The sequence below is a fragment of the Camellia sinensis genome, chromosome 14, assembly GCF_055761805.1.
Source record: "Camellia sinensis isolate YWXY chromosome 14, ASM5576180v1, whole genome shotgun sequence".
Taxonomy (NCBI): Eukaryota; Viridiplantae; Streptophyta; class Magnoliopsida; order Ericales; family Theaceae; genus Camellia; species Camellia sinensis.
The window spans coordinates 11377061-11399386 of NC_138974.1; the positions used below are offsets into that span (position 1 = coordinate 11377061).

At 29.6% G+C, this 22326-nt stretch overlaps 2 protein-coding genes across 3 annotated transcripts; both read right to left on the minus strand.

Moving 5' to 3' along the window:
* Positions 1 to 807: 807 nt before the first annotated feature.
* Positions 808 to 5183, minus strand: LOC114293101 (non-specific lipid transfer protein GPI-anchored 12-like). Of its 2 annotated transcripts, XM_082905864.1 has the most exons (3): positions 4485 to 5010; positions 1549 to 1593; positions 808 to 1087 (listed from the first exon to the last, which is right to left on the minus strand). In XM_082905864.1, the coding sequence occupies exons 1-3, from the start codon at positions 4864 to 4866 to the stop codon at positions 960 to 962; spliced, it is 555 nt and encodes a 184-aa protein (XP_082761990.1). In that variant the 5' UTR covers positions 4867 to 5010; the 3' UTR covers positions 808 to 959. The 2 variants fall into 2 exon arrangements, with proteins under 2 accessions (XP_082761990.1, XP_082761991.1); XM_082905865.1 differs by lacking the exon at positions 1549 to 1593 and having other exon boundaries at positions 4485 to 5183.
* A 9773-nt stretch (positions 5184 to 14956) lies between these two features.
* Positions 14957 to 19960, minus strand: LOC145807515 (non-specific lipid transfer protein GPI-anchored 12-like). Its single transcript, XM_082905866.1, has 3 exons — positions 19466 to 19960; positions 15821 to 15865; positions 14957 to 15338 (listed from the first exon to the last, which is right to left on the minus strand). Exons 1-3 carry the CDS (start codon positions 19872 to 19874, stop codon positions 15211 to 15213), a joined length of 582 nt encoding a protein of 193 aa, XP_082761992.1. The 5' UTR covers positions 19875 to 19960; the 3' UTR covers positions 14957 to 15210.
* Positions 19961 to 22326: the final 2366 nt, after the last annotated feature.

Here is a 22326-nt window from a genome sequence, read left to right on the forward strand (position 1 = left end):
TGACCCCATTTCTTTTTTGATTGGTCATTTTTTTTTTTCTTCTCCTCCAATCACCACCCGCCACGTGTGTGTGGGGTGGTGGGGGTTGAAGTTTGAGGGAGTCTAAATCACTGCTGATATATATATATATATATAGTTTGGACCAATCAGCATTCACTGGGTGGTGAGGGTCACTTCCTAAAAAAAATACAAGAAGCCTTACAGTGTTCACATACTTGTCTTGTGATATAATTATGTCATACTTGTAGAGCTTATTATAGTTTTTGAATGTCATACTTGTAGAGCTTATTATAGTTTTTCTAAACTTCAAAGGAATATAGTGTAATTTACCCATTTATATATGTGGCCTGTTCCTAAGGGTGGGAAAGGAGAGCAGATAAGTGGTAATTGCAAGGGGTAACAACTTGTAAACATACAAGTTAAACAGAATCGCTACGAGTGCTGCTCGTATCTGGCCTGCGGATGATAACCGCTGGCCTAGAAGCCCATTAGAACACGGAAGCATTGAAATCTTTGGTCAAAACACTATGGTATGAACTATCTAAACATAAGGCATGCCTTTTAATATTATTAGTTTTTTGGATAATGCGTTTTGATGTTTTTGGTACAATAGAGGAACTTCAACATTTTTCAGACTCAACCGGTGAGAACCTCAATTACCCTGAATCCGAATGAGGTAGATGTTCACATGAGATAAATAAATATGTATATATAGAATTTGAAATTGTGAGGACAATGCTAGCAAATGGTTCATGCTTCAAAACAATGGTTGATTTCTCCATGAGAGAGAAAATCATGAAAAAATCATTTTAAAAAAAGCTACATGTTTATTGGTGTAACTAAGTCATACCCATTCAATATCTGGTTACAATACCCCATCCCCAGATAAATGGAGAAATCAAAACAAATATAAAGTTAAAAAAAAAAAAAAAAAAAAAAAAAAACTCCAAAAATTAAAATCAGAAGAAGAGTGTTGTGAGAAATGCAATTGCTAAGCCAACAAGGATGGATAGCTGAGAAGCTGCAATGCTTGATGAAGCTGCATTGCCACTGTTTCCAGATGCTGCAGGGCTCGGCGACATAGCTCCTGTAATTTTGTTAGGGGCATAAGGTTGGAATGACAGGAAGAAAAAATAAAAATAAAATAACAACAAAATAAAACCAATGTAGTGAAAAAAAGCAAGGAAAGTAAAACACACACACATACACAAAACAAAAATGAAAGGAAAATAATAGCAAAGAAGAAGAAAAAAAAAAAACAAGACAAACTAGCTTATGATGTGCTGGATATGATTGGAATTGTCTACATGTTTCGGGATCACTATGACATTTTATAGATGATCTACACATAGGGGCTTACAAGGTTAATAACTTGAATCATTAGTGTGAGACTTGTGACAGAATGAGCCCAACTAGACAGAATCGGGCCTCTCTCTGAGAGAAAAGCCAATTTCATTAAGTTATGGGCACACTTTACTACTTCATAGAATGAAGTTGTTTTTTGAAAAAATGGTGAGAGAAAGATGGAAGGTTTGGTTGACGAATTACCAGGCGCTTCACTTGACATAGGACCAGGCACAGGATATCCAACAGCTGCAAAAATATAGTGCAGAAATTTTTTTTAGTAGCAATAACTTTAAAAGCATCCACAACTTCAATCATTTCGAGTTGGGCTCCTCTTCAATTTTACGAAGAATTCATCTAATAATTCTACACACATCCAACGATCAAGATTTGACCAGATGAAGTAACCCCTTCTGTTTTCAATCTAACCCACCAACTGCAAACTCAGCGTCATGGTCGTTGCAATGTCCTGCAGCTGAAATCTTCGCATTTACGAGTTCATAGTTGGAGAAGAGTTTAGGTGGTTGATGAAGAACGAGAACATTTTCCAATGGAGATGAGCAGAGCAATTGGATAGGCCATGATCAGAAGACTTGTCCACTCTCTAGGACATTTACGCTGTGTTTGGTTGGGGGATTTGGGAAGGGAAATGGAAAGGGAAATGGAAATAAAAGGAAAAGGAGAAAGAATTAATAGAATTCCAAATCCCAACTATGTTTGGTTGTGTTGGTTATAAAATAGAATTGATGTCCTAAAAGGTATCCTATTTCTTTATTTATTTCTCACCCCCTTTCTTTTCCCAAACTCCAACCAAACACAGCATTAGGCAAGATGAAATCATGAATTTCACCATACTACATTTCAATTTGGGGTTTGCAAACTCTAACATTGTTGATGGGTTTTTGCTTGTTTAGACATACATACAAGTATATAAACAGTGAAAGTTGAGGACGAAGTCAGATTTTATTGTTATTTTTGAGTTTTGAATCATTTACTACGCATGGTTGGTTCTTCAAGACTTGAGTAATATTAGAGCGGTAAAAAATGATGGGTTTGTAATCAGACTCAAGATTTTTCTCGTGGCAGAAGTTGCAACAAGGATAATATATTGTAGGCGGGTGCCAATGACAAAATTGTGGGTTTGATTGGTTAAGTTAGGTTCAAAAAAAGGGTTGGTTGATTAGTAAAATCACGATTATAAGATGTATCAGTAACCATGTTGTGCATTTTTAGATAGTATTGAAAAATCTCCAATTTTATTAGGATTGGAAGAGAGTCGGACTCAATCATTTAGATGTTACATGATGAATTTTTAACTCTCATCTCTCATAAATTGGGTTAAATTTATGTAAGAGGTAGCATTAGGAATAAACTATATATTTAGGTTGTGAATTTATTTAGTCTTTTCAAATCAATAAAAATAAAATCTCAAAACATATGATATATCACCAAAATAAATACTGGTCAGTGTAAGAAATTGGCATGGGCAAATGTAATGTATAACATACATAGGTCCCACCATAGATAATATTCCACACCGTCTTGTCATTTATTGAAAAATAAGATACCTTTCTTTTTCAACAAAACCCAAAATTTCAAAATGAGATCCAAAGTTTGGATTTTAGGTACAATTCATCACAATTTAATATTTGCAAATAGAATAAGGGAGGAATTACAGACATGGTAGTCAGAAAAAATATTTATAAAAAAGTAATAAATATTAATAATTAAAATTATAAACTATCATCAATATGTAATATTTGTTCAAAATACCTCCTGAATGATAATTTCCCCTAGAATCAACTATTAATAATTATTAATTGATTATTACACAAAAGTGTTTTTGGGACATTATTTAGTAGAAAAATATTTGGTAATTCGAATTTGTGTAGTCCGAATGTCTCTAAACGATGTTGTTTTGAGGGATAAAACGATGTTATTTTAAGACATTCGAGCTATTCGGATTATGAAAATTCAGACTATCGTTATATTTAGTATTAGAATTAGAGTGAAAATTATCTTAAAAGTAGATAATAAAAAGTATTCTTCTATCTTTTTCTAGTGGCCCAGACACTCGTCAGTAATATTTTTAAAATTTTATTATTATATAATACATTGATAATATAGAATTTTTCATCTAAGAAAAATATTATACTCACTTACCCGTCACGTGTAGGCCTCACATCCCATGAATGCTTGTTCGGATGTGTAAATAGGTTTATTATTATATTTTCTCAAAAAAATAAAAGGCAATATTTTAATGATTTAGTGAGAAAATTATAAAACAATTTAAAAATATTATCTGATATTATTTATGTAGTGTTTTTGATAAATAAAAATTTTCAATTTACACTAAGATAAGTCATCATTTCACTTAATTATAATTTTGTTACTAGATTCAAACTCTTTGGTATTTTCTTATAATTTTTTCTAATCAATTAAAAATATTATTTGTATTAACAAAAATGAAAAATGAAAAATGATAATATACAAATCTATTTTTTATAGTTAGTTTGTAAACACAGTAATGTAAAAGAAATTATTAGAGTAATTAATTTCAAAAAAAATATGATAGAGAGTCATATGATTAAATTTAAAAAATGAGTCTAAATAAACCTTGCTTGTTTTCACTTTTCAAAAAACACTTTTCAAAAAATTCTACTTTCTTATTTTTCGTATTTTTTTTTTATTTTTACTGAATTTTTTTAATATTTTAAGCAATTTTTTTACTTTTTAGACACACCTAACATAAATACACCTAAAAAGTAAAAAAAATCTTTTAAAAATTCACTAAATACCAAATATATAAAAAAATACAAGAATTCAGTACATTTTTTTTTAATATTTTTATGTATTTATTAATTTTTTAAAATATTTTTTCACAAATTTTTACTTTTTAGATACATCTGAGTAAGGCGCAACTAAAAAGGTAAAAAAAAAATTTAAAATTTAAAAAATATTCACTAAAAACAAAAAAAAATGCGAAAATCAAAAAAAGTCAATTTTTAAAAAATTTAATCCAGAAAACAAAACTCAAACCAAATAGAGGTCAACAAAAATACAAAAAAAAATACACCAAAAACTTGAAGGAAAGGAGGGAAAAAGGAGAGAGGATGGAGAAAGAGAAGAGAAGAGAGAACCTGCACAGGTGCTAATAGGAGGAGTCTGAACAGCACAAACAGTAGGAAGATTGAGAGCCTTGTTGAGCTCTATCTGTATCCCTATAGTTGCACTTGTGTTTCCCAGCAGTTGACACAGACATATTGGATTGCTTTCCACCAGCCCCGCCAGCTCCGGACAACACGCCTTGTCAGGCCTCGTCAAATTGCTTCCAGCCTGCACATACGTTAAGCAATCCGACATGTTCGCCAGGCTCGTCATGCAATCCATTGCCCCCCCTGGCCCGGGAGCCCCCGCGGCCGGCTCTGGTGCTGCCGCGGGTGCCTGTGCTGCCACCATCGCCAGTAACAAGGCGGCGGTGGCGACAATTATGGTTGTTTTGGCAATGGTGGTGGTTGTCATGGTTTATGGTTTTGTGGGACAAATGTTTAGGAGGAGAGTTGAGAGGGTATGTTTTTTGGAAGGGATTTTTGTGAGAGATGGAAAGAGTGGGGGTTGTATATAAGAGAGAAAGAGAGAGGGGACATGTAAGCCCTGACATCTCAATTAAGGAGGCTACACATTTACAAAATTCATTTTAAACAAGGTTTTTTAATTTCAGTTTAAAAAATTAATAAAGTTAATTCCAAACGAAGCGTGAGTGTGGATGCAGTGAGAAAGTGGAAAAGGAAAAGCGTTGTATTTTCGTAAAAATTTGACAGGATTATCTGTCTATTAAATGAAGGATACCTATTACCTAACTGTGTTTAATTTGGGGTTGGGGAGTGAGTAGTGAAGGGGTGATCTGCTATTCTGGCATTGTTTTCCTTTGCTCATTCCAAACGCAACCGACCACATATTACTTCTCATTCACTACTTGCTAAGGGATGGCATCTGTCGGTTGCCCCGCTAAATTCAGCTCCATATTTGATATTTTTAAGATGATAATAACAAAAATTATTAATTTTTTTTAAGTACTAGAATTTTAATTAATTCATACCGTATTTTTATATTTTAATAAATATTATTATTTAGACATTTAGGTCTGATTTGACATACACAAAAAAATACAAAAAAGTTAAAAAAATTATTTAAAAAACAAAAAAGTTATCACTATTCACAACAAAAAAAAAAAAAAAAACCTTTTTACATAGGCTAAGTACAAGCCACCTGATCAGTATTGAAGTGATGGTACACAAGCCAAGTACACAGGCCAAGTCACGCGGGTGCACAAAAAAATTTGCATAGGATGGTGTTGTTCGGTCCGTAGAGACTCATTACGGGTCCCGTTTTAATAATTTGAAGCGTTCAATGTGTAGAAATCGTCGAGTACTATACATTTGTAAAAAATTACGTTGATCGGATATAAATAACTATATGATCAAATCATTTTTATAAAAAAAATTGGACAGTGAAGAAATTAACGGTTGAAAAAAAACTAATTTTATCAGATAGCTATCAATAACCGATCAATATGATTTTTTACAGACTTATAATACTCAACGAGTTTTACATATTAAACGGTTCCGATTATCAAAATGGGACCCTTGGTAGGCCTCACGGGACGAACAACACCATCCAATCTAATTTCAAACTGTAGGCAATCTTCTCCGATACTTGTTTACTTCCACCGCCTAACTTCCTGGACAAGTCAGTAGGCAATTCATTATAGTAGAGGTAAAATGGTAATGTTACTATTTTATTCCAAACAACCATTTTTTTCCTATACTTTTTAGTCTAAAAAGTTAAAAAACACACTTATTTAGGACATTCCAAACAATCTTTAGTCTATTAAATTCTAATTTTTATATTTAAAATATTTTATAGATAGTTTTATCCTTATAAATATTTTTATAAACTCTTAGTAATTTGGTGATGTGAATATTCATATTTGACGATGTGAATGTTTACATCACGGAACATTATACTATCAGTGCGAATATTAATATGTACTTTACCTTATTATTATTAGAGATATTTTGGTAATTATGTCATTTATAGAATTTGTTGAAACATAAAAAAATAATTTGAATAAATAGAATATAAGTAGGTGAAAAGAGATTTATGAATAACCTTTAAAAAAATTGGTTTGTCCATAAGTCTGATTGGATAGAGCTTTTGTGTTCATTTAGGGGTTGTTTGGGGTGTCTTAAATAAGTGTATTTTTTGTCTTTTTTGACTAAAAAATTGAGAAAAAAAATATGGATGTTTGGGTTAACTTTTTGATTTTTTTATGGAAAAATATGTATTAAAAAAATGTATAAATTAGTGTGTAGAGAAAAATTAAGATTGGAAATTGTGCAGCCGCAATTTTTTGACTTTTGGTGAATAGTGATAACTTGTTAACTTTTTGAGTAACTTAGCCTGTGTTTGGCAAGGGCTTTTTCAGGCTTTTTTGGCTATTTTAGCCACAAAAAACAAAATAGGCTATTTTAGCCATAACAAACAAAACATCACATCCAACCTATGGCCCCGTTTGTTTTGGGTTATAACAAGGGGATTAGGATTACTAGTACCTTGGGATTAGTATATGGGGTGTTTGTTTTGAGAGATAGCCTTGGGACTATTAATACCTTGGGACTAACTAATACCTTGGTATTGCTAATACCTTGTTTGTTTTGAGAGATAGGGAGGGTATTACTAATACCTTGGTATTACTAATACCCTTGGGGAGGGGATTCATAGTGAGGAGGTAGAGATGGTATTAGAAAAATAGTGAGGGGATTAGAAATTTTTTTATTTTTTTTATATTTTATATATTGGAAATTTTTTTTAAAATATAATTTTTAATTTTTTATATTTTTTTATTTGTTTTATTATTTTATATAAAAATAATTTAACAATTCCTCACTACTAATCCCCTCACTATCAATCCCCTCACTACTAATCCCCTCACTATCAATCCCCTCACTACTAATCCCCTCACTATCAATCCCCTCACTAACAATCCCCTCATTATTAATCCCCTCACTATCAATCCCCTCCATTCTATCTCTGAAAACAAACGACCCTCACTAACAATCCCCTTACTATTAATCCCCTTACTATCAATCCCCTCCATTCCATCTCTGGAAACAAACGGGGCCTATAATCATTACATTCTTCTCTCACAAAAAAAGTCAAAAAAGCCAAAAAGCCAAAAAGCCAAAAAGCCCTTCCCAAACCAAGCTTTTTAGCCCAGGCTAAAATAGCCAAAAAAGCCAAAAAGCCAAAAAGCCAACCCACTTCCCAAACGGAGGCTTATTGACTTTTTAACTTTTTTTTAACTTACCAAACTTTGCCTTAATATTCAGGTTAAATTTAAAATACAGAGCACTAACTCAATCCAACCCAATCCGCTCATTAATAAAATATTAATTATAATTTTGTATTATTTTAGTTATAAAATAAAGTAGAATATATATATATATACACACATATATATATAAGACAAGAAAAAATATATGTAGGTCTCGTTTGGGAATTTAATTATTTTAATTGATTTTTTTGACTATTTATGAGATGAAAAAAAAAAAAAAAAAAAGAAGCTATGTTTTAGATGATTTGTGAATTTTTTTGTAATTGAATAGATAGTTGCTAGAAAAAAAAAAGAAAAAGTAATTGATTGACTTATTTTGCAATTAAATTTTAGTCTTTTTTATTTTTTTATTGACCATTTTAGCCAAAATCCAAGTTCCCAAACACCCCCATACACCTCTTTATGGGATTTTAATTAAAACATTTGTTAAAAATCATATTTACTTCATCATTGAATTTTGTTAACGTTTTAAATTAAAATAACAAATAAGTAATCTAAAGAATTTAATATCTACTCAAGACAAAAATTAAAAAATTAATAACTCATATATATTGGATTAAATTGGCCAGTTTGAAATTTAAAACTTTTTAAAAATTAGAATTAAAATAACTAGGTTAAGCCTAATATCAACGCATGCCAAATTTGAGATACTACCTATCATTTATATAGTGCAAGCTATGGCATTACCCCATTTGTTCCACAGAAAACATAGCCACAAGCTCGTCATTCAATTTTTTTTTTTTTTAAAAATAATTATTTTTAATGATCCTTTTTAAAAATTATATCAAAATTATATTTTTCTAAATCCTTTTGTGTAATAAATCTAAAAATTATAAGAAAAAAATTAAAAAATCCAAAAGAGAGTTCAATAAAAAAAAAGTCCAAAAAATCAAACATTTTTAGTTTCTTATTTATTTTATTTAACAAAATTCACATTAGTTACAACAATGATTCATCCCACTAAAAACATCATCACTAATAGCACTAATGCATTAAAAAAATAAAAAAAATAAAAAAAAATTACAACTCCAAGACCAAAACATCACATCATTCATGACGGGACCCACTGCCACCTAATTAGTGGGAGCACTAATTAGTGCTCCCAAGCATTTTTCCATTAGTTATTATACATACTATAGAACTAGATCTTCTCCAGTCTGGACAGTCCACCCTAGTTCAATGTGGGTTCATTTCGGGTCCATCTTCACAATCAAATCATTTATCTTGTAGGATCAATCGAGTAGATTATTTAAATAAAAAATTAAATTGATCGAAAATCAAATGTCACTGGATCAGAATATATTTATCTAAAAAATAATTAATGAATTTTAAAAATAATCCATCTATTTCTTTTCAAGCAAATGAGATCTGATCAAGTGACTACCACTATCCAAAAATTGATTTTTGACATGTATACTTTTTTATTTTTTTTGTTTTATATTTTATATTTTTTAAAAGGCCTAGAAATTAAATATTCTGAATTATCAAGATAAGGCCCCATAAAACAAATTGGACCATCTAATTGCTTCTTTCCAACCTAGCCCCCTTAAAACATATTTTCATAAAAGATATGTAACCAATACAAATTTAATGACAAATATTGTTAGACATGGACAAAAATCCTTTAATATTGTATAATACTCCCTCCGACTCCCTCCGTCTTAAAATAATAGTTCTTTTGTGGAATTTAATTTTTTTTGATAGTATAATTATTGTATTTTAAGAATATTAATTATCATGATTGTACTTTGTGTTCTTAATAAATTTTAAAAAAAGGGTAAAATAAAAAATTTATATTATTTTAATTATTAATTTTTGAAAAAAAAATTAACATTTTAATATAATAAAAAATAAAATAAAAAATTAATATTTTGAGATGAAGAGTATAGGATGAGAGTTACTTGCCCCCAAAAAACAAAACATGATTAGAGTGGATGGGAGGAAACAGATTGATATGGTCATAGCACAACTTTGAATCAATAAACCATGTGAGAAGAGGGGCCCACTGGATTGTTGTCCAAAAGTTTTTGCATAAGAAGCGTTTGGTGTATGTTTTTTGAGAGAACTGGCAATGAATGGATGCCTTGTAGAAACTATAAAAGCATTTACTAATGCTTGATCAAACAGCTAGCCTAACATGGTGGATGCATTAGTAATTAAAAATACATATATATGCTCACATTCTATGTATGTATCTGTTTTTATACATAAAATATTGATAGTAAATTATGTTGATCTCTCTTGAAACTTAAAGAAAATATAATAAATTTTATAATTTTGACATAATTATATTAAGTTCTTTTGAGATTTTAATTCATATAACACTTAATTCTTTTTTCATCAATAATTTATTAGTTATATGGATAAAAAAAATAATGTTTTCATAATGTATATTTTACGTTGTTTATTTTTGTATTTTATTTTGGTCCATTTAACCTATTAAAAGGAAAATTAGCGAAATTATGATGAAATCGTGACGTTTACTATTTTTTTTTTAAATCTCAAGAAAGATGGCATAATTCACCCAATTATTTAACGTAAGTCTTGTTAACTTCAAAGAGCTAACCAACTTCGTTTTTTAAGGAAAAAAAATTTAAGAAAAAAAAAAAAAAAACAAGAAGAGAGAAATAGAAGAAGAAGGAAAAAGGATTTCTAGTGAAAGAAAGAGAAAAGCCTAAACATAAGTTGGGCTGATACCCCTTAATAGAGTATAGACTTACTCGATGTTTAATGGGCCATGATGTATGGGCCTCATTTTAATGAGCCCAGAAGTAGTTTGTAAAAGGCCCAGTACAAGTGAGGTTGGGTTTTTTTTTGACAAGCCTCGTTAGGTTAATTGGCTTAGAAATGTCATTTAATATGTACGGCATATAATAAAAAGTGATAAAATTGGAGGCCTAATTTTGTGTTTTAGGATTTGTTAATTTAGTGAGCATATAGAGTGTTGCAATGGAAATGTTAACTGATGTGTTAAAATAATGTTAAACGGTAAGTTTTACACATGAGTTCAACTAAAAGTATGATATGATTTTTAAAGAATTATATTAACACGAATTAATTAAAAATTTTATTGACTTCATGAGACAGTAAGATATTTTGACTGACAATCAAACACATAAATTCTTATTGATTTGTTAAAATTTTCGTTCAAAAAGTTTGAATAATACACTTATCACAATAATTAAATTCTTGAGTATAACTTTCTATTGAAAAATAAATAAATTCGTAATTAAATATTAATACTATAGTAAACAAGCAATTTATGTCACGTACTATAGTAAAAATATAAAAATGTGAACATAAATTAAATGTTAATAAACATTGGTGTAACTAATATTGAGCAATTAAAACTTCAAGTTGCCACACTCATATTATCATATCTTAACAATAAATAAAAAGTTACCACGCTCAAAGAGTACAAGAAAAAAGTTAGATCACATCACATATAGCTTTGAGAGAAAGTTGAATAGCACACACTGGGACAAGGTTGAATTAGGAGGGTTAGTTGGATTAAATTTGAAGAGAGAGATATGGCAGAGATATGTGTGATTTGTTATTGAAGTAGATCTTGTGTGAAATTCTTTTATTAGGTATTAACATTCTTGATTAAAATAAATAAAAAGTACATTCTAAAAAAATAGTAAAAAAATTATCTATTGTTTTCGACATATGTTCTATACAAAAAAAATATATATATTTACACCAAACAAATTTTGTACCTAAAATAAAAAAAAAAAAAAAAATAGGCTGGGTAATGGCGCTCTAGCAATTTCCTTTCACTTACTTGATTCCTTGGGGTGATAGACTTTTTATTGGCCTTCTTTGGCAAAGGGCTTTTTTTTTTTATTTATTTATTTTTTTTATTTTTTATTTTTTAAGGGGGTTAAAATTTATAAAAAAAAACAATAAATTAAAATAATCAATAAGATAAAATATTACATTAAATTCATAATCATTTCACTTTTTTTCTCACAAATATCACATTTAACTACAAAAAAAATTCAACTATCTTCCCAAACATATATATTTTAACCTATTAAAATAATCAACTAAAATAACTAACTTCACAAACGAGGCCATTGTTAAGTTCTTTCTTCTTATTTTCTAAAAATACTTTTTCTTAAAAGTATTTTTCTTTTATCTCATGGGTCTAAATTTCTCTTGGAGAATGTGATTTTAAAATAAATTACACGGACCTCCCTTGAGGTTTTAAAAAAAATATAAGAAGCCTTATAGTGCTCACATATAGGGATGATAATGGGGGTTAATGGGGTGGATATTAATTCTCCATCCCCATTCCCCTATAATAAATTTTTCCCATTTTCCATTCCTCATTCCCCATTCCCTATTTCCCATGGGTACCACCATTTCCATTTCTTAATGGGTTTGTATTTTTCCCAACCCACTTTAATTCCTATTTTTATTTTATTTTTATTTTTTATATTTAATGTTAACAACAGCCTTTTTTTTTTCTTTTTTCTTTTTTTTTTTAAAGGTTCACAACAAAATCTAAATATACTTTTAATCTTTTTTCTTTCTTTTTGAATATATTTAATATTAACAATTTTTTTTTTCTTTTTTTTTTAAAATTCACAACAAAAGCTAAATATACCTTCAATCTTTTTTTCTTTCTTTTTTAATATATTTAATCTTAACAACTTTTTTTTTTTTTCTTTTTTTTTTAAAGTTTTAGCTAAATATACCTTCAATCTTTTTTTCTTTCTTTTTTAATATATTTAATGTTAACAACTTTTTTTTTTTTTAAGATTTTAGCTAAATATACCTGCAATCTTTTTTCTTTCTTTTTAAATATATTTAATGTTAACAACTTATTATTTTATTTTATTTTATTTTTATTTTTTTTAAGATTCACAACAAAAGCTAAATATACATTCAATCTTATTTTATTTTATTTGGTTCAATAACAAAATCAAATACACATTAATTAATTAATTAATTAAAAAGTTTGTTTTATAATAATAAAATATATAATTTTGAGACAATCAAATAAGTTTTAGTAATTAAAAAAAAATGTGGAAGAACGTGAAAGATTAAAAAAAAAATTACAATCATCTCTCTTTCTCTCACTCTCACTCTCTCCCCTACATGTTATAAGAACATGTTTACAATGTTATAAGAGCCTGTTTGAAAAAATAAAATGTGAAAGAACATGTCTAAAGAAAGTGTTATAAGACCCATATTAAATTGCATCAGGGCATAAACTAGGAATTGTTTGTTGATCTCTTAGTCACGGACATTTTAGACATTAAACCATCTTTCTCTTAGCAAATTTGAACCATTCATTTTAATTTATCCAAAATCTAATTATACCTTTTAACAAATCTGAACCACTCATTTTAAGATATCTATGCCTTACCACACCCAATCCATTCTCCATCTTCTTCCTTTAGTCCCCACGAATTTTGTTATTTGTTACTTTTAAAAAACAAAAAATATTTTTTCAATTAAATTTTTACTAATTTCACAACACCATCACCACTATTCTCACCTTCACTATCACACTACCATCACCATAGCCACTACCATCATTACTGCCGCTATCACCCCACCACTATGTCACAATCTCTACTTTCACCTTCGTTCCATCACTACCACCACCAAATATAAAAACATATATTTTAAATTTTTTTTATAAAAAATATTTTTCATTAAAAAATATTTGCTATCTAAATAAATGAAGCATAACATTGGGAAACAAGCTGATTTCAGTTAAATCTGTTCATAACTAAGAAAAATTCTTTTATTTTTTAAAAAAATATTTAGTAAGATTTTGTATTCCCTTTTTGTTTTTCCAGCAAATAAATCTTTGTACCCATGCTTTCTAACCAATCACGACTCATACTTGTTTCGATTCTCTACAATTTTCTTATTTTCAAATACATTCATATATATATATATATATATGTTGAATAAATTGTGTGATAACATAAAACAAATAGATTCATACTCGTTAATTGAAATTTCAGAACAAGCAAACCATTCTGAAAATTACAATACATAATAAAATAAAAATAACATAGAAAAATAAATCGAAATCTGCACTAGACAGTGTCTTTAATTTTTTTAAATAAATTAAAAAAATTCTAGATATGTCTAAAATTTGACAAGAATAATGTGACAATGTTAATTAATGTGTATTGATTTTATTGTTGAGCCAAATAAAATAAAATAAGATTGAATGTATATTTGACTTTGGTTGTGAATCCTTAAAAAAAAAAAGTTATGAACCTTAAAAAAAAAAAAAAATTAAAAAAAAAATCAAAAGAAAAAAGATTGAATATATATTTAGCTTTGGTTGTGAATCTTAAAAATTAAAAAAAAAAAATGATTGTGAATCTTAAAAATAAAAAAAATAATAACAAAAAAAAGATTGGATGTATATTAAGAGAGAGAAAAAAAAGTTGGTTGTGAACCTGAATAAATAAATAAATAAATAACTAAAAGAAAAAAGATTGAATGTATATTTAGTTTTGGCTGTGAATCCTTTAAAAAAAAAAAAAAAAAAAAAAACAAACATATGGGGAAATTAGTGGGCACCATCCCCAACCCATCCCCTGTGATATTTAAAGAATATCAATTATCCTACCCAATGAATAAGAAAAAAAAAAAGAAAAAACCCATATATTTGGGTTGGGTCTCCATGAATACTCACAGAGTAGGTTATCCATTGCCAGCTCTATTCACGTACTTGTGCCACCTTAGGGAAACCTGATATAATTATGACATACAGCTTATTATAGTTTTTCTAAACTTCAAAGTAGTATAGTTTAATTTACCCATTTGTGTATGCAGCCCGTTCCCAAGAGTGGGAAGGGAGAGCAGATAAGCGGTAATTGCAACGGGTAGCAACTTGTAAACATATTAGTTAAACAGAATCACTACAAGTGCCGCTCTTATGTGGCTGGCGGATGATAACCGCTGGCCTAGAAGCCCATTAGAATAATATGGAAGCATTGAAATCTTCGGTGGATGATAACCGCTAGCCTAGAAGCCCATTAGAACATGGAAGCATTGAAATCTTTGATCAAAACACTATGGTATGAACTATCTAAACATAAGGCATGCCTTTAATTATTATTAGATTTTTGGATAAAGCCTTTTGATGTTTTTGGTACAATAGAGGAACTTCAACATTTTTCAGACTCAACCTGTGAGAACCTCAATCACCCCCACCAATCTGATTAGATGTTCACATGGGATAAATAAATATGTATATATAAAATTTGAAATTGTCAGGACAATGCTAGCAAATGGTTCATGCTTCAAAACAATGGTCGCTTTCTCCATGAGAGAGAAAATCATGAAAAAAAAATTTAAAAAAAAGCTACATGTTTATTGGCGTAACTAGGTCATACCCATTCAATATCTGGTTACAATACCCCCTCCCCAGATAAATGGAGAAATCGAAACAAATATAAAGTTAAAAAAAAAAACTCTAAAAATTAAAATCAGAAGAAGGGTGTTGTGAGAAATGCAATTGCTAAACCAACAAGGATGGATAGTTGAGAAGCTGCAATGCTTGATGAAGCTACATTGCCACTGTTTCCAGATGCTGCAAGGCTCGGCGACATAGAATCTGTAATTTTGTTAGGGGCATAAGGTTGGAATGACGGGGAAGAAAAAAAAAATAAAATTACAATAAAATAAAACCTATGCAGTTAGAAAAAGCAAGGAAAGTAAAACACACTCACATACACAAAACAAAAATGAAAGGAAAATAATAGCAAAGGAGGAAAAAAAAAAAAAAAAGAACAAGACAAACTAGCTTATGATGTGCTGGATATGATTGGAATTGTCTACATGTTTTGGGATCAGTATGACATTTTAAAGATGATCTACACATAAGGGCTTACAAGGTTAATAACTTGACTCATCAGTGTGAAACTTGTGACAGAATGAGCCCAACTAGACAGAATCGGACCTCTCTCTGAGAGAGAAGCCAATTTCATTAAGTTATATGGGCACACTTTACTACTCAAAAGGGTTTCTTCATAGAATGAAATTGTGTTTTTTGAAAAAATGGTGACAGAAAGATGGAAGGTTTGGTTGACGAATTACCAGGCGCTTCACTTGACATAGGACCAGGCACAGGATATCCAGCATCTGCAAAAATATAGTGCAGAAAAAAAATTTAGTAACAATAACTTTGAAAGCAACCACAACTTCAATCATTTCGAGTTGGGCTCCTCTTCAATTTACGAAGAATTCATCTAATAATTCTACACACATCCAACGATCAAGATTTGAACAGATGAAGTAACCCCTTTTGTTTTCAATCTAACCCACCAACTGCAAACTCAGCGTCATCGTCGTTGCAATGTCCTGCAGGCCACAATCTTCGCATTTACGAGTTCAAAGTTGGAGAAGATTTTAGGTGGTTGATGAAGAACGAGAACATTTTCCATCGGAGATGAGCAGAGCAATTGGACAGGCCATGATCAGAAGACTTGTCCACTCTCTAGGACATATAGGCAAGATGAATTTATGATTGTCACCATACTACATTTCAATTTGGGGTTTGCAAACTGTAACATTGTTGATGGGTTTTTGCTTGCTTAGACAAACATACTGTTGGGAAAAACTACTCACATTACATAATTTCACATTGCATATCGCAAAATTATGAGATGAACAAAACAAACCTTCAATCTCAAGAAAAATAACATGTTGAATAAAATACAGATAAAATATAAAATGGTTAAAGGAAGCAAACCGAAACCTGTGTGATACCACAGTCTCCTTAAAATAGATTCGCCGCCTCACCGTTGGGTGCTGGAGGTACACCGGCGTCTACTTCCCAGGATATGACGGTTTTTAGCAGCTACAACAGAAGCACCTTCTGATTAGCTTAGCGAATGGACAACGGCAGCACTCTCTCTCAGGAAGAAAATTATAGGAGAAGTAGACTGACAGTGTATGGATGTCAAGGAAAAATTCTATATCTCTTTTCAAGGAAAAGGACCTCCTTTTATACACCAAGGGGGAGAGGGGAGGAGCCTCTAGCCATCAAGGCTGGCAACTAATGCTAGCAAAACTGCCCAATCAATTTTGTAAAACTGATGAGTCTTAAATGTGTGAGTTATATACACATTTATGAGGCAATTTCTTATTCAACCATTTTTCTCCAACACATACAAGTATATAAACAGTGAAAGTTGAGGACGAAGCCAGATTTTATTGTTATTTTTGAGTTTTGAATCATTTACTACGTATGGTTGGTTCTTCAAGATTTGAGTAATATTAGAGCGGTAAAAAATGATGGGTTTGTAATCAGACTCAAGATTTTTCTGGTTGCAGAAGTTGCAACAACGATAATATATTGTAGGCGGGTGCCAATGACAAAATTGTGGGTTTGATTGGTTAAGTCAAGTTCAAAAAAGGGTTGGTTGATTAGTAAAATCTCGATCACAAGATGTATTAGTAACCATGTTATGCATTTTTAGATAGGATTGAAAAATTTCTAATTTTATTAGGATTGGAAAAGAGTCCGACTCAATCATTTAAATGTTATATGATAAATTTATAATTCTCAACTCTCATAAATTGGGTTAAATTTATGTAAGAGGTAACATTAGAAATAAACTATATATTTAGGTTGTGAATTTATTTAGACTTTTTAAAATAAATAAAAATAAAATCTCGAAACGTATGATATATCACCAAAATAAATATTGATTAGTGTAAGAAATTGGAATAGGCTAATGTAATGTATAACATACATAGGTCCCACCATAGTTAATATTCCACACCGTCTTGCCATTTAATGAAAAATAAGATATCTTTCTTTTTCAACCTAACCCAAAATTTCAAAATGAGATCCAAAGTTTGGATTTTAGGTACAATTCATCACAATTTAATATTTGCAAATAGAATAAGGGAGGAATCACACAGACATGGTAGTCAGAAATAATATTTATAAAAAAATAATAAATATTAATAATTAAAATTATAAACTGTCATCAATATGTAATATTCCTGAATGATAATTTCCTGTAGAATCAATTATTAATAATTATTAATTGATTATTACACAAAAGTGTTTTTGGGACATTATTTAGTAGAAAAATGCTTGGTAACTTAAATTTGTGTGGCCTGAATGACTCGAATGTATCAAAATGACGTCGTTTTACCCTCAAAAAGACATTGTTTTTGAGATATTCGAGCTACACAAATTCAAACTATCATGCATTGCTGTATTTAGTATTAGAATTAGAGTGAAAATTATCTTAAAAGTAGATAATAAAAAGTATTCTTCTATCTTTTTCTCATGGCCAAGACACTTGTTAATAATATTTTTAAAATTTTATTATTGTATATTACATTGATAATATAGAATTTTTCATCTATGAAAAATATTATATTCACTTACCCGTCATGTGTAGGCCTCACATACCACGAATGTTTGTTTAGATGTGTAAATAGGTGTATTTTTATATTTTCCCAAAAAAATAAAAGGCAATATTTTAATGGTTTAGTGAGAAAATTATAAAACAATTTCAAAATATTATCTGATATTATTTATGCAATGTTTTTGATGAGTAAAAATTTTCAATTTACACTAAGATAAGTCATCATTTCACTTAATTATAATTTTGTTACCAGATTCAAACTCTTAGTATTTTTTTTATAATTTTTTCTAATCAATTAAAAAGAGCATATACTTAGATGTATTAACAAAAATGAAAAATGATAATATACAAATCCATTTTTTATAGTTACTTTTTAGACACATGTAAAGAAATAATTAATTAGGCCTGTTTCATACACTGAAAAAGACAAAAAGTTACTAAAAACAGTAAAATGTTATAACTATTTACCAAAAAAAATATATATATATAAACAAATTACATAGAAGCCAAGTACAAACATACATAGGCGCCAAGTACAAACTATACATATTGAAGTGATGGTCAGTGGTACAAATTTATAACGCGGGGTGCACAAAAAAATTAATCCCAAATGGTGCAGTTTGGCCCGTGGGGGCCTATCACGGGTCCCGTTTTGATAATCTAAACCGTTCAATGTGTATAACTCGTCGAGTACTATATACTTGTAAAAAATCATGTTGATCAAATATCTCTAACTACATGATCAAATCAGTTTTGTATAAAAAAAAATAGATGGTGCATAGTTAACGGTTAACAAAAAATTAATCCGATCAGATAGCTATCGATATTCGATTAACGTATTTTTTACAAACATATCATACTTGACGAATTCTACACATTGAACGGTTCCGATTAGCAAAACGGGACCTGTGGTGAGCCCTACGAGCCGAACAACATCATCCAATTCAATACCCGAAGAGGAGGCAAGCATCTTCTATACTACTCTCTGCAAACCTTGCTACCTACCGTACAACCTACAATGGACAAACTTCTCCTATACACTAATTTATACAATTTTTTTAATACATATTTTTCATAAAAAGTGAATAAGTGAATCCAAACAATCATATTTTTTTCCTTCACTTTTTAGTTTAAAAATTTAAAAAATGTACTTATTTAAGACATTCCAAACAATCCATAAAACTTTTAGAAAAAAGTTGGACGAAGAAAGCCACATGATTAAATTTAAAAAATGAGTCTAACGTTGAGGCATGAATAACATTGCTCAACAAAAATACAAAAAAAATACACCAAAAACTTGAAGGAAAGGAGGGAAAAAGGAGAGAGGATGAAGAAAGAGAAGAGAATAGAGAACCTGCACAGGTGCTAATAGGAGGAGTCTCAACAGCACAAACAGTAGGAAGATTGAGAGCCTTCTTGAGCTCTATCTGTATCCCTATAGCACTTGTGTTTCCCAGCAGTTGACACAGACATATTGGGTTGCTTTCCACCAGCCCCGCCAGCTCCGGACAACACGCCTTGCCAGGCTTCGTCAAATTGCTTCCAGCCTGCACATACGTTAAGCAATCTGACATGTTCAACAGGTTGGTCATGCAATCCATCGCCCCCCCTGGCCCCGGAGCCCCCGCTCCCATTGTCTCTCCTCCCGGGGCCCCTGCGGCCAGCTCTGGTGCGGCCGCGGGTGCCTGTGCTGCCACCATCGCCAGTAACAAGGCAACAGTGGCAACAATTATTGTTATTTTGGCAATGGTGGTGGTTGTCATGGTTTATGGTTTTGTGGGACAAATGTTTGGGGGGGACAGTTGAGAGGGTTTTTTTCAGAAGGGATTTTTGTGAGAGAGGGAAAGAGTGGGGGTGTGTTGGTTGTATATAAGAGAAAGACAGAGTACAGGTGGGCCCTCCTTTGGCATCTCCTCAATTAAGGAGGCTAACAGGTAAAAAATTAAAAAATTAATAAAGTAAAATATTATATTTAATTTATAATTAACTTTTTTTTTCTTATAAAAATTAAAAGAATTTAAAAACTTATTTTAAACAAAAACTTTTTAGTTTCAACCATTCCAAACGAAGTGTGAGTGTGGATGAAGTGAGAAAGTGGAAAAGGAAAAGTGCTGTATTTTAGTAAAAGTTTGACAGGACTATCTGTCTATTAAATGAAGGATACCTACTATCTAACTGTGTTTAATTAATTTGGGGTTGGGGAAGTGAGTAGTGATGGGGTGATCTGCTATTCTGGCATTGTTTTCCTTTGCGATTACTTCTCAATCACTACTTGCTAAGGGATGGCAGCTGTCGGTTGCCCCACCAAATTCAGCTCCATATTTGATATTTTTAAGATGTTAATAACAAAAATTATTAATTTTTTTTTAAGTACTATTTTTATATTTTAATAAATATTACTATTTAGTCTATTAAATTCTAATTTTTATATTTGAAGTATTTTATGAATAATTTTATCCTTGTAAATATTTTTATAAACTCTTAGTAATTTGGTGATGTAAATATTCATATTTGACGATGTAAATGTTTACATAACGGAACATTATACTGTCAATGTGAATACTAATACGTACTTTACCTTATTATTATTAGGAATATTTTGGTAATTATGTTACTTATAGGATTTGTTGAAACATAGAAAACATAATTTGAATTAAATAAAATATAAGTCGGTGAAAAGAGATTTATGAATAAATCTCCTTTAAAAAAATTGGTTTGTCCATAAAGTCTGATTGGATAGAGATTTTGTGTTCATTTAATAGTCAAGCTGAATTTAAAATACGGAGCTAACTCAATCCAACCCGATCCGCTCAGTTATAAAATATTAATTATAATTTTGTATTATTTTAGTTATAAAATAAAGTAGAATATATATATATATATATATATATATATATATAAAAGACAAGAAAAAATATATGTAGGTCTCCTTTGGAAATTTAATTATTTTTGTTGATTTTTTGACTATTTATGATATTAAAAAAAAAGAAGAAGAAGACGCTACGTTTTAGATGATTTGTATTTTTTTTTGTAATTGAATGGATGGTTGTTAGGAAAAAAAACAAGAAGTAATTGATTGACTATTTCACAATTAAATTTTAATCTTTTTTATTGACTATTTTAGCCAAAATCCAAGTCCCCAAACACACCCACACACCTCTTTATGGGATTTTAATTAAAACATTTATTAAAAATCATATTTACTTCATCATTGAATTTTGTTAACGTTTTAAATTCAAATTACAAATAAGTAATCTAAACAATTTAATATCTACTCAAGACAAAAATTAAAAAATTAATAACTCATATATATTGGATTAAATTGGCAAGTTTGAAATTTAAAACTTTTTAAAAATTAGAATTAAAATAACTAGGTTAAGCCTAATATCAACGTATGCCAAATTTGAGATACTACCTATCATTTATACAGTGCAAGCTATGGCATTACCCCATTTGTTCCACAGAAAACAAAGCCACAAGCTTGTCATTCAATTTTTTTTTTTTTAAATTATTTTTAATGATCCTTTTTAAAAATTATATCAAAATTTAATTTTTCTAAATCCATTTGTGTAATAAATCTAAAAATTATAAGAAAAAAATTAAAAAAATCCAAAAAATCAAGCATTTGTAGTTTCTTATTATTATTTTTTTTGTCATTTCTATGCTTTTTTTTCAATTATATATATATATATATATATATATATTTGACCTTTCTGGTCTATTTAGTTAAGTAAAATCCAAAAGTGTTAAAATTACCAAAGAAATTCTCTTTATACAATTCATATCCGACGTCTTAATATGAATCTGAGGATTTAAAAAATATTAATTAACAAAATTCATATTAGTTATACATACTATAGAACTAGATCTTCTCCAATCTGGACAATCATCTAAAAAATAATTAACGAACATCATAATTTTAAAAATAATTCATCTATTTCTTTTCAAGCAAATGAGATCTAATTAAGTGACTATCACTATCCAAAATTTGATTTTTGACATGTATATTTTTTATTTTTTATTTTTAAAAAGCCTAAAAAATAAATATTTTGAATTATCAAGATAAAGCCCATAAAACAAAGGAGATTGGACCATCTAATTGCTTCTCTCCAACCTAGCCCCCTTAAAACATATTTTCATAAAAGATATGTAACCAATACAAATTTAATGAAAAATATTGTTAGACGTGGACAAAAATCCTTTAATATTGTATAA

Bases quoted from the DNA above. Each gene is read 5' to 3' on its own strand.
- LOC114293101 (XM_082905864.1), bottom strand. From the start codon at position 4,866: ATGACAACCACCACCATTGCCAAAACAACCATAATTGTCGCCACCGCC. The intron at 1,594-4,484 runs GTTCTCTCTTCT...ATATTTTTGCAG, and splicing joins TCCTATTAGCACCTGTGCAG to CTGTTGGATATCCTGTGCCT. The intron at 1,088-1,548 runs GTAATTCGTCAA...ACAAAATTACAG, and splicing joins TATGTCAAGTGAAGCGCCTG to GAGCTATGTCGCCGAGCCCT.
- LOC145807515 (XM_082905866.1), bottom strand. From the start codon at position 19,874: ATGACAACCACCACCATTGCCAAAATAACAATAATTGTTGCCACTGTT. The intron at 15,866-19,465 runs GTTCTCTATTCT...ATATTTTTGCAG, and splicing joins TCCTATTAGCACCTGTGCAG to ATGCTGGATATCCTGTGCCT. The intron at 15,339-15,820 runs GTAATTCGTCAA...ACAAAATTACAG, and splicing joins TATGTCAAGTGAAGCGCCTG to ATTCTATGTCGCCGAGCCTT.